Source organism: Ixodes scapularis, unplaced genomic scaffold, assembly GCF_016920785.2.
Source record: "Ixodes scapularis isolate PalLabHiFi unplaced genomic scaffold, ASM1692078v2 PGA_scaffold4__175_contigs__length_147842914, whole genome shotgun sequence".
NCBI classification, from domain to species: Eukaryota; Metazoa; Arthropoda; class Arachnida; order Ixodida; family Ixodidae; genus Ixodes; species Ixodes scapularis.
Genome location: NW_024609879.1, coordinates 124,911,838 through 124,923,720, shown reverse-complemented (window position 1 = coordinate 124,923,720; position 11,883 = coordinate 124,911,838). Strand labels below are relative to the sequence as shown.

Sequence of the window (11,883 nt, the reverse complement as noted above, 5' to 3'; positions counted from 1 at the left end):
TCACAGGTGCCAGCCATCTTTCCGGGATATCAATTGACAAAGTTCCTTTATAGAGTCCCTGTCCTTAGGAATCACTGCGGTCAGCTCCGGGGGTAGGGCCAACCAGAGTTCAGCGGCTCGTAGGAGACATGTTCTCCTGTGGCGGAGAGTGCGCGCCAGCACCGGTTGCAGACGACCGCGACGCCTGTTGAGACGTGGTATGTTGGGGCAGTCCATGTCGTCCGCACTCATAACACGACAAAACAGCCGGATGGAGGCAACGTCTCTTCGATGTTGTAGCGACCGCCAGTTAGCGTTGCGGAGGAGAGAGTCGGTGCTAACATCCCGGTAACTGAGGAGGCTACTTCTGGGGGCACTGCGGCGGTAGAACGTAAAAGCAGCCCTTCTTTGAATGCTTGCTAGGGCATTTTGACGTGACTGCTGCAGTGGGCCCCAGATGGCACAGCAAAACTCCAGCTGGGGCAAGACGAGGGCAGTGTAGAGGTTTCTGAATGCCTCTGGTGGAAGGTCGCGAGAGAGATGGGTAACGAAGCCCAGTGTCCGCCTGGCTTTGGACGCTACATCGCAGATGTGGCGGTGGAAATCCAATTTGTCGTCAAGGGTAACGCCGAGCAATTTGGTGTGGGACACACGAGGTATGGGGGAGCCGCCTAACGTGAGGACTGGTGGTGCAGAATAGCAACCACCAAGCAGTGTGTAGTGCTATCATGCAGTAATACAAAATGATCTATACAGTGTAGTACAAAGGTTTATACAATCTAGAAGTCCATGCGAAAAGGATGAACATGCAGCAATATACAAAGCAACATATGCTAGTCATCAAGACGTTCCAGACCTTGTACAAAGTTGGTGTCGTTAAATAGTTCGAGAGGTAAGCCGTTTAGGTAAAGCTAAACTTAAACATGTCAGTACGCGCAAAAATGGGTGTTAATGAACACTGATGTCTGTGCCGCGTGGATCTTGACTCTAAAGGGGAAATATATTGCAATGGGTTTATGCGAGTCTTCCCTTGTTCAAAACGAAACAAGAATTTTAATCGTGCCAGTTTCCTTCTGGTCTGAAGGGTATGCATTCCGTTAGCCTGTATAAGTTGAGACGGGGAATCCAGCCTTCTATATTTTCCGTAAATAAACCGAACTGCTCGACGTTGCACCATCTCCAACTTCCGGATGTCTTTCTGAGTGAATGGATCCCAAACGACATATGCATACTCCAACTCGGATCTTACTAATGAATAGTTAGCGTGTAGCTCAACCTGAATCGGAGCGTCTTTCAGCTTTCTTCTAATGAAGCCCAACTTCCTGGATGCCGAGGCACAAATACGGTTTATATGAGGAGACCATGACAGTGTGTCTGATATAATTAAACGAAGATATTTACATTCCCGTTACACAGTAACCGGGGTGTCCGCGATCATGCAAATGTATTCAAAGTTTTTTTTTTTTTTTTTTTTTGTAATACGTGGAAGTGTTGATTTAACAGAATTAAGCTTCATTTTCCAGCTAACACACCATGATACACCTGACTGCAAATTACGGACTAGCAGTAACTAATCCAAGCTCGACTTTATTTCTTTGAAAATATTGCAATCGTCGGCAAAAAGACGTAGGTAAACCTCTGTGTCAATCATTGAAACAATATCGTTAATGCGCACCAGGAACAAAAAAGGACCTAAAACGCTCCCTTGGGGGACCTCTGACGTTACAGGCAGAACTGGAGAGAGGCAGCCTCCGACGGAAACAGACTGTGTGCGATGGGATAAGTATGCAGAAATTCAGTTAACAAAAACACGCGGAAGAACAAGTTGTTCAAGTTTAAAAAAGCAGTGGTTCATGAGGCACCTTATCGAAAGCTTTGCTGAAGTCCAAGAAAAACACAAAAATTTGACTTCCCCTATCGAGGATTTGCGCAAACTCATGGATGGTAGTAAAGAGTTGGGCCGTAGTTGATAAGCCTTTGCGAAAGTCATGTTGAAACTGTGTTAGAAATTTACGGCTATCCAGCAGTTGATTGATTTGACTGCAGATGATATGCTCTATCAATTTACACGAAGAAGTCAAGGAAATGGGACGGTAGTTCTCAACTGCAAGCCGATCACCTTTTTTTGTGCACCGGCACAGTACGCCAGTCTTCTGGGAGCAAGCTGTTCGAGTATGATGTAGGAAACATAATGAGAAGAAAATGGGCTTGGGACTCAGCGATGCGTCGTAAAAACGTGTCTGGAATCTTATCAGGACCAGCACTTGTTTTCGTTTTGAGTGATAACAACAAAGAAACTATGCCGTGATAAGTTATGAACTGAGATCAACAGTTCGATGCGGTAGAAAGGACATAATCATGGTTAAAGTTATCAGAAAATACCGACTGAAAATACGCATTGAAATGACACGCTATAACACTTGGGTCAGTAGAGACAGTGTCATTCACCATGATTTGCTCAACGGGTTTATTTTTTCAGTCAAGTAGTGCCAAAACTTTTGAGGGTCTTGTCTTAGAAATTTTAGAAGCGTATCGGAGAAGTAGTTGTACCTAGCCTCAGAAATTAGGCTACGAAGATCGCTCTGCAAATTAGTGACATCACAGTTAATCGGCCTTGCTTTTTTCGCTGGTTTTATTCTGCGTTTGGCATGTATGATTTTTCTATTAATCCATGGATTATCACAACTAAGGCGCTTGTAGTTCGTAGGTACAAATTTATCAAGACAGTACTCACATAAGTGCTTAAACTTTAGCCAAAGGGCATCAATACTTGTACCAGTGAAATTATCAAGGTGTATGCCAAGATAGTCGAGCATGCTATAGTATCGACAGCTCGTGAAAAGTCTTTGAAATGCGAATATATAACTCTTTTTTTTTTTAGGTGAAAAAGCTCAAGAAAACATGTCAAGAGGACCGAATAGTGATCAGATATACCCTGTTTAACAGATATGGTGCAATCAGCAAGCGAATTGTTTACGAAAACAAGACCAAGAATGGAGTGACTGGTACCACATACTCTGGTTGGATCCTGTACTAATTGCTTCAGATCAAAGGGTGAACACCATATCAAACATAATTTCTGTTTGAGAAGATGAACTACATATATTCGCCCAGTCAACGGACGGGATATTAAAGTCACCAACCAGGATTGTTTCATGGCTGCTAAATTTAAACAAATGGTCAAATAATTTGCCCTAATCAGGAGTAGCAGAGGGGGGCCCCGATAAACAGCTCCAAGGATTACAGTGTTGCCCTAACAGTTAAGGCGTAAAAACAAGCTTTCATGATTTTCTATTTGGGTTTCCAGTACCGCTTTGATGTCTGGTTTAAGTAAAACAGCCAGTCTGCCACCCTTTCCGTCACGATCCCTGCGAAATACACTGTACTGATATGGAAATACCTCTCCGTCACTAATGTAATCAGTGAGCCAGGTTTCGGTTATAGCGCAAGCATGCGGGTCATGCATAAGAAGGATAGGTTCAAGTGCGTGCGATTTGTTGACGACACTTCGTGCATTAAGTTCAAAAGTCGAAACTGTTTACGGTTAGGTGCAAGTTAGTCAGACAGGGTGGTTTTTATCTGGGTTGAAATACTTGCGCGTGCATTTTTGTTTTCGCCCGATACAAATACGTCGTGATTCACGTGAAGCTTATCATTAAATAGATGAACATGGGCGCCTTTATTTCTATCGTGCATGGCATTCTCCCATAGCAAATTTTTTCCTGAGTTGTAGCCTTTGAGTGATAATTGTTTATAAACACTTTCGAGCCTTTCAGTTTTTCAGCATTGCGCAGAACCTCTGTTTTTCATTGTAATCCTGAAAGTATAAAATAATCGGTCTTTTGGAACCACGTTTACCAAGCCTGTGAGCACGCACCACGGACGAGCACGCAACGCCCAGTTTGTTTTGAAAGAGGTCCACGAGTACTTTTCTTTTTAATTGATCATCCGATTCGTTAGGCGTTTCGGGGATGCCATGGATTACAAGGCTAGAACGGCGACTCCTGTCCTCAAGATCAGTAATTATTTTTGCTCTTTGTTCCATAATAATTTGCTCAAGAGTGGTTACAGTTTGTTTCAGAGAATCAATTTGCATAGTCTTCATTTGTATTTCGTTCAGAGTTTTTTTTCAATACCCGTACATTTAGACGTTACGTCTTCCTTTTTTTTTTTGTCATTATGTTCGCGTCGAGCCTTGAGCTCGGATATTTCATTTTTAATCGCGGTTTGGCCATCAATGATTGTCTGAAACATTTCTTCAGTAGTAGGCCCCGGGTTTGACTCCACATCTCCAAACAGAAGAAGCGTACATACTAACAAACAGGCATGCGTGATAAGACACAAAGACCGTGGGCACGGCACAACTACAATCGTGATATTGTCACTTCTAAATGATCCGAATAAATAACCAACCTGTAGGAACAGCCAGCAGAAGTTAAGCGACATGTTCGTTTGACAATCACCGCGCCCACTGAAGATGAAATGCTGTGGTAACTCCCTTTGTAGGTGTTTCACAGGTGACGTAACCGCGGAAGCGGAAATCAATCCCAGTGCTGCGATGACCGTGGTGGACTTCAGCAAGTGAAGATGACTAGCGGCCTGCACGAAATTACTGAGCGTCATCGTAGATGTCAGGTTGCTGGTCATGTTGCGTTCCACGTTGGAACATCCGTTGAAGCATGACAGCGCCTTTAGGAAGAGTCAGCAGTAGTTAGGCGACATGTTCGCTCGACAATCGCCGCGCCCACTCCTCGCTTTGGACGCTTTGCGTTTGCGAAATATACAACCTAGGTCGCTAAACCCGTCGAACACAAAGTTGGGGCCGCAGTTGACGGAGCGCACCGATTGGCCTATCACGACGATGACTTGGCGTTTTTTTCGCCGACGTCCAATCGCCGCGCTCCGCGAACCTTTGGCTCCAACTTTGAGTTTCACGAGTTTAGGGCCCCTAGACTAAAATAGAACGAACTGGGAGGTTCCTTGACCATTCAACATTATGTGTAGCCACTGGATACGGTAAAATCGCATTGTCCTATAACGCGAGCGATTTTTTAAAACATGTTTTCAAAGTCTGGGAAGAAGGCGAGGAGAACGATCGCAAAGCTCGCGATTCCGGGGCTCTGGCCGAAGCGACGGTCGCTTCCCGCAGTGCGGATTTGGATCCAACATGGCCGCCCTGGAAGCACCATTGCGACACAGTGTACTTACAATACGGGGTAGTGTTTGAACCGCCGCGTCTCGACAATGGGAACTTGTGAGGCTGCGCGTGTAGACGACAATCGCGGCGCTGCACTGAACAGGACAGCAGAAGGTCACTGCAGTTCGCACGTGCCCACGCACGTGCGCGTGCATGCGGTGCACGCGCACAACTACCACCATACTTACCCTACTGCCGATGCGCCGGTGTCGACACCTATTGCGATCTACACAACACGCCTCACGCGAGCCGCTCCGGTCCCAACACTTCCCTGTATTCTAGTACACCGTAATTGCGGTACTCTGCTCCGCAAAGCGGAGCTGATACAGTTACTCTATGATCCCGTAAAGCGTCTTGACAAAGGTATTTTTTACAACTATCGCCAACCATTGTTGTGGAAACGCGCAAGAAACGTGCCGCAAGCGGGTGCTCCGTCGCCATTCGCTTTCAAGGGCCGCTCATTTCAGTGCTGCGCTGCCATTTGCTTCCAACAGACCATTTGCTATATTACCCAAGCATAATGCAGGGATTGGTGTTCCACGCGCCGCACGCGAACGCCTTTCCCGCATAATATATTCGAAGTAAATAACCAAAATAAATCGTTGACGAACGCGCGTGCAAGATGCCATTTATTTTAGGTATTTGCTTTAGAAAAGTAGGCAGCACGTGCGGCGCGTGGAACGCCAATCCCTGCATTCTCCTTGATGCTTGGGTAATAAAGCAATAGGTTTATTGATGCTCGAGACACGGGCCTCGTGCACTGGCGTATTTGAAGCTACTTTCAAACCAAACGCAAACATATCGAGGGACTCTAGAATCCGGATCTTTTCCCCGGATCAGATCCGGGGAAAAAAAGAAGTGAATGTGTCTTTACCGGGTTGCACCATGGTCCCGAAAGAATCTGAATTGCGTACACTTCAGAACGAAGTAAGCGGCTGAATTTGAAAGCATATTGTGCGAGGACAACTGATGGGGGAATAGATAGCAATTGCATGCAATACCAGTAGGAGCTGCCCCAATACCCAACTTCGCATTCCATTCATGGTCAAAAACTGGAAGGTGGGTCAAAGAAGGTTGAAGGACTGTTGTAAGTCAGCGCTGTGTCTGTGTGTGTCCTTTCACTGATCCTTCGTCTTTCTGTGCTGTTTTAACCCATTCAATATAACCATCAACCAACTTGCCCGACTTTACACCTTGTGACTGTTTCAGCTCATACTACCCACGATCGTATACGCGCTCAGCAGCAAGACCACCACAATGGCCGCTGATGTGCACGTGACGTCACTGCAAGTCATGTGCTCCTTCACTTTTTTGCTTTTTCCGCCCACTGCTTTTTTGTGGAAGTCAGTAACGTCTGCTTCCGCTTTTGGTCGCATTTCCAAAATCATTTTCTTAGCGTCCAAAGCTTGGGGAACCTATCGCGCTTGTCCCCTTCAAACGGCTCATAAAAACAAAGGCCACACAACTTTAGCTGCATGTCGGGCCATTTGTGGTGGTGTTAAAATGGCCGGAAGTGGCTAAAAAAACGTCGCGAAATTCCGCAAAAAAAAAAAAAAAAAAGTGGTGCACGGTGGCAAAAAACCAAGACGCGTGTTTGTGAGGACATGATTTTTGGAGAGACACCAAGCTGCCTATGTATACTCCACTGACATCAATGCGCTTGCGCAAAAGGACAGTCTCGATCGACTGCACGCGCCGCACTTGAGACGAGCTTAGAAGGCCGCGGCGCGAAGACGTGCAGAAATGTTAGTTTGTTTCAACTTCCTCAAGAGCCCGTTTTATCGCACTTCATTCCACATGCTTAACTTCTATGCGGGTCAAAGCCACGCAGGCTTTTTTTTTTTCAGTTTGTTGTATGTCTGTCTTCTTCTCAAGCGTACGCCTGCGGGTTTTAATGATGCGCACGCGTTCTTCTCCCATCTGCTTCCTACGATGCAGGTCAAAGTCGGGGCGTACTTTTTTTTTCTTCTTTATTCGTCAATTTGTGGTTTTTTTTTCCACCCGCATCTGTTTCTTTTCTTTCGTTTTCTTATTTGTACAACTACGCGCCCACGTGAACTCTGAAGTGACTGTGTGTAGGTTACTGAAAATGAACTGTGTAAGGTCCGGCTTAAATTGCTTTCCAGAGAAATCGGTATTTACCCGACACAAGGCTTTTGGACTGGATTCGTTGCGTCATCTTCCTTGATCGAGCGCGCGACACAAATCGGACACGACTGCTGTTTCAGCGTTCGGCTGGGTTCGGTTATTGGTATGCTTCATTGATCGAGCACGAGTCCTCATCTGAAAGATGACGCAGCTTATCGCCTATGTCAGCTCCGAGCGCTGCGTCAGGAACACAGACAAATCAATCGTGTTATTTCTGTCCCCATGTGCTCGGGCGCGACGCTTCAATCTCTTTCCAATAACTTGTGTCAACATAAGAACTGCAGCAGAAATGCCCCGCTTACAAAAAACAAAAACAAAAAAAAAAAAACGTGCCGTTCAATGCCCACATGCTTATTGGACATTAAAGGCCCGTTCACACGATGCATTTTTCTCTCGCATCTAGTGTCGCGAAACGTAGTTTCGCGAAATGGTTGCGCCGTCTGAACGAATCCGAAAAGGACGCGCGCATCTAAAAAAAGTTGCGCGCACACCTCGCTTCTGGAGCGAGCTTTTGCTGAAACTTTGCCGGTCCTGTCAATCACTCTGAGGGCGCCGCCAATGGCCGCTCAGAAGCGCTCTCACGTGGCCTTTTGAGGGGGGAGCGAGCTGTTTGAGAAGGCCACTTCACTGCCGGTGCTGTAGCCGAGCCAAATCCCCCCCAAAAAAAAAAAACGAAACCACGAACGATGGATACTGCCGGCGCTTCCGCAAGCACGTCAACCACCACTGAAGGAAAAGTGAGTAGCATATCGGAAAAAAATCCAGCGATGGACGAAGACGTAATTGGTGATGACGATGATTCGCGTTTATTTTAGTCATAATTAAGAAATAAAACTTTGAGACAAGGAAACAAAAAGGGACGTACACAGTACCGTCTCAAAACCTTACTTCCACAACAGTCTTCTTCTTTGTCAACCTCCATCCAAATTATACATATTCAAGAGTAAATAAAGTAAATGGCAGTAAATGACACTTCAACAACTAGTAAATGACAATTTAAGAGTAAATTAAGTAAATGGAAGTAAATGACAGCTGTACGCTGTGCTAGTTTTAAGACGGTTGTGTGTATGTCCCTTTTTGTTTCCTTGTCTTAAGGTTTTATTTCTTAATAATGATCCTTCACCAGCTCGCCTGCGTTTTGACTCTTAGAATGTGGCGGGAGATGGAGAACATGACGCTGAATGGCTAATGGTGATGATGATGATGTTGGCTTTCAACTGAAGCGCCACTTTATGGTCAACACCCAAACTATTTTCGCGAGTCTAAACGTCATCGTTGTTGCACGTGAAGCGGTACGTGTGAACGAGCACATTTCGCGAAACTTGAGTGTCGCGAAACTGTTGCGCGCCTAAAAGATGCATCGTGTGAACAGACCTTAAGTGTGACGCACCTCTGTCTAATGCCCAATGTACAAAGGCTTATTGGTCATTGGTACCATTGGCCGCCGATCTTGAGAAGAAAAAATGGTGATGACGGATGGTCCTCCCTATTTGTGACGTCAGCAAAAATGCCGCGTTCGTATGGGGTGTGTAGTGATGTCATTTTTCTGGGGAATCGGGGGATGAGGCCTCCTTTGTTCCTTCGTTGCAACCGATCACAATCCACTGCCAGATCTATACGCACCAACTCGGATTCGTGACCTACTAGCTACTCTGTGGGAGCCGCCATTTTGATGTTCAGTGAAGAGCCATAAATCCGCCTTTGGTGTATAAATGGCAGGCCTGAGTGCTAAATGGCGGGACATTAGGCTTAGTATTATTATGACGAATAAAGTTCTTGAGTTTTCGGACCAAACCGAAGGACGGTGTCTACAACGCTCCAGCGAACCCAGCGAAGAAACGAGGAGTCATTCAAATCGCTATAGTCGATATTTTATCCCATCTAAAACGAAACCTTAGGCCTGAAACACATTTTTGTTTTCGTTTCAGAATTGGTGACGTTTAAGTTGGAATCCAAGTGATCCAACTTCGGAGATCTGGCTACATCCGGTTTCAAAATCTGGCCTCCAGTTTCAGATATGGCGGGTCTGACCACGTCCAACTTTCCGTCTGGGTGGTAATATTTGATCTCAAATTTGGCAGCGATGAAGTTCCGACCTGTGTATGTATCTATTATCTTCCAGGTCACTCCAGACCTGGTCACATTCTAATCTTGGTGGTAATATTCCGTTAAAGGGATACTGAACCAAAGAATTTAGTGCCCATAATAAGTGGCGCACGTTCTTTCCACCAGCCAGCAGCCGCCGGTGTGCGCGAGCACACGCAACAAAAATGACGTCACAGACCTCCATTCGCGGTTGAGATGACAGTGAAATGCATGGGCTTCGGACTAAAGGAGAATAAAGACAGGCTTTTCATCTCTACAAGTGAAAGCTACGTGCTTGCTAGACCAATTCATCGCTGACTTTTTACTCCAGGCACCACTGTGTAGATGAAAAACTTGTCTTTATTCTCCTTTGGTCCGAAGCCCATACATTTCACTGTCATCTCAACCACGAATGGAGGTCTGTGACGTCATTTTTGTTGCCTGTGCTCGCGCACACCGGCGGCTGCTGGCTCGTGGAAAGAACGTGCGCCACTTATTATGGACACCAGATTCCTTGGTTCAGTATCCCTTTAAGATCTGGTAGCGCATTCAACTCCTAATTGAAGTTTTTCATTGTTCTAATCTGGCCATATCTGGACACGCTCAAGTTCCGGTACACGGGCCTTATAAAGTCTTAAATTTGCAGCGAATAGAGCCACTAAATAAGATCGACACTAGATTCACAAAGTTTCTTGTGAGCGCAGCTATAGAGCCACTAAATCAGCTCCGCTTAGAGTATCGGCACTCCGTTCCCCGACATTGTTGTGGGCGCCGCCATCTTGGCTCGTATGCAGAGCAGACGCAACTGCCGATCGTCACGATTCAGAAGTGCGACTTCCACAGCATTAAATTCGGCGTTAGGAAGCTCTTGTAATATTGCTTTGCTCTGTCGTGAACTGTTTTAACATTTGTGGAGGGCGGAAAAGTGTTTTCTGTGATTTGAAATAAAGCTTCAGATAACTGGCAACGATATGCTTTTAAGACGCAATATGGCCAAGTGTCGTTACTCTGAAGCGTAGCTTATTTAGTAGCACTAAGCGCAGCCATTTTGGTACTCGGCGACTCCCTGAGCTCCAGATAGGATGTCAGGAATCTCCGGCGATATTGCTTTGCTTTGTTGCGGACGATTTTAATATTTCAGGAGGACGAAAAACATTTCCCTGCAATTTCAGATGAAGCTTCAGATAGCTGGTAACACTGAGGACCACCAAGATGGCCGGAGGGGTGTTACCCTGAAGCGCATAACTTGTTCAGTGGCATCATTGGCGAAGTTCTAATCCGAGTGTGATCGAGACCTGGCTATAGATGTCGCCACGCCCAACTCCCAATGATTTCGCGTGAGACTTGCCAACGTTTAAATTCCAATATGACGCTACCCGCATTAGCTGCAGGTAGCGTCAAAGTTACAACATCATAGTTATCTGGTTAGGTTCTCAGTCTGGGGGGTGTTATTCTGTTTCAGGTCTAGCAAAATCCACTGAGGTCTGCTTTTTTTTTTTTCTTTTTTCATCAGGTGATGAAGGTGCAAATTCGCTGTGTTCTACGCGTTTCTGTAAATTGTGCGCTTTATACTTTGTACGCATTTCTTGCACTTGGATTATTTTCATATCAGCTCTCGTAGATTTTTCTTTTTTTCATTCCCGCTTTGTCTCATGTTGGCGGCGTACTCGACGCGACAAAAGGATACCTTCACACCTGAAACCAAGCCGGCGACAACGATGGCATTCAAGTCTCTTATCGGAACCGATTACGCCGGCGGAAGCTGACACGGAGGAATCTGCTTCGCGCGACTGCGGTAGAACGTAAAAAGACGTTCGTCATCGCTCAAGAGCCGCGTGCAATGAACTCGCGACGACACGTTCCAAATCACGCCGATAAGGCCACGAGCTTCTAACGACGTTTCTCGGAACGCCGAATGGACTGTCCTGGAGAGACAGCGTGTCCAGCGAGACTTCGGTATACAAAAGCTTTCGGTAGGGAGTGTGCACAGCGATAGCGGGCTATCTATTTAGTGGAACGTGCACGTCGCTGATCAGAGGTGCTCTCTTTCTTTCTGTTTGAAGCTTCTGGTGTCTATTGCTGTAGTCTTTATCAGCCTGTGGCCATTTGTTCCAGACCTGACTGGGCACGTTTAGTGGTATTGTTGTTGAAAAACCCTTATTTCAGGAAAGTTGGGGAAGGGAAGTTGCGTGAAAGAAAAGATGGTGAGAGGAGGGTATAGTACACTGAAGCGCTATGGTGTACCACGGCTTAGAGTCCTTCGGTCTTTCTCAAGGTATACGGTTGACTTGCTTTTGTGAAGTGCCCCTGTAGAACGGCTGGTACCGCCGAGGCCCGTCAGCATTTCAAAACAATTCAGCGACCGTCCGCGGATGAAAGTTTAGTTGAGGACGTTCCGTGAATTAACCTTGTCCAGTGCAGTATTCAGAAAGGCGTTGTATTACACTCTGTTATTCCCCACTAACTGTGTATTA

General features: G+C 46.0%; 1 protein-coding gene across 1 annotated transcript; it reads right to left on the bottom strand.

The window, feature by feature from the left end:
- On the bottom strand, positions 1–4,626 carry LOC120836462. Its single transcript, XM_040205380.1, has 2 exons — positions 4,393–4,626; positions 1–702 (listed from the first exon to the last, which is right to left on the bottom strand). The coding sequence occupies exons 1-2, from the start codon at positions 4,624–4,626 to the stop codon at positions 1–3; spliced, it is 936 nt and encodes a 311-aa protein (XP_040061314.1).
- Positions 4,627–11,883: the final 7,257 nt, after the last annotated feature.

What these genes read in the sequence shown, in the direction of transcription:
- LOC120836462 (XM_040205380.1), bottom strand. Translation starts at nt 4,626, where the DNA reads ATGACCAGCAACCTGACATCTACGATGACGCTCAGTAATTTCGTGCAG. An exon ending in TCTGCTGGCTGTTCCTACAG is followed by an intron (nt 703 to 4,392) that starts GTTGGTTATTTA and finishes ACTGCATGATAG; the next exon opens with CACTACACACTGCTTGGTGG.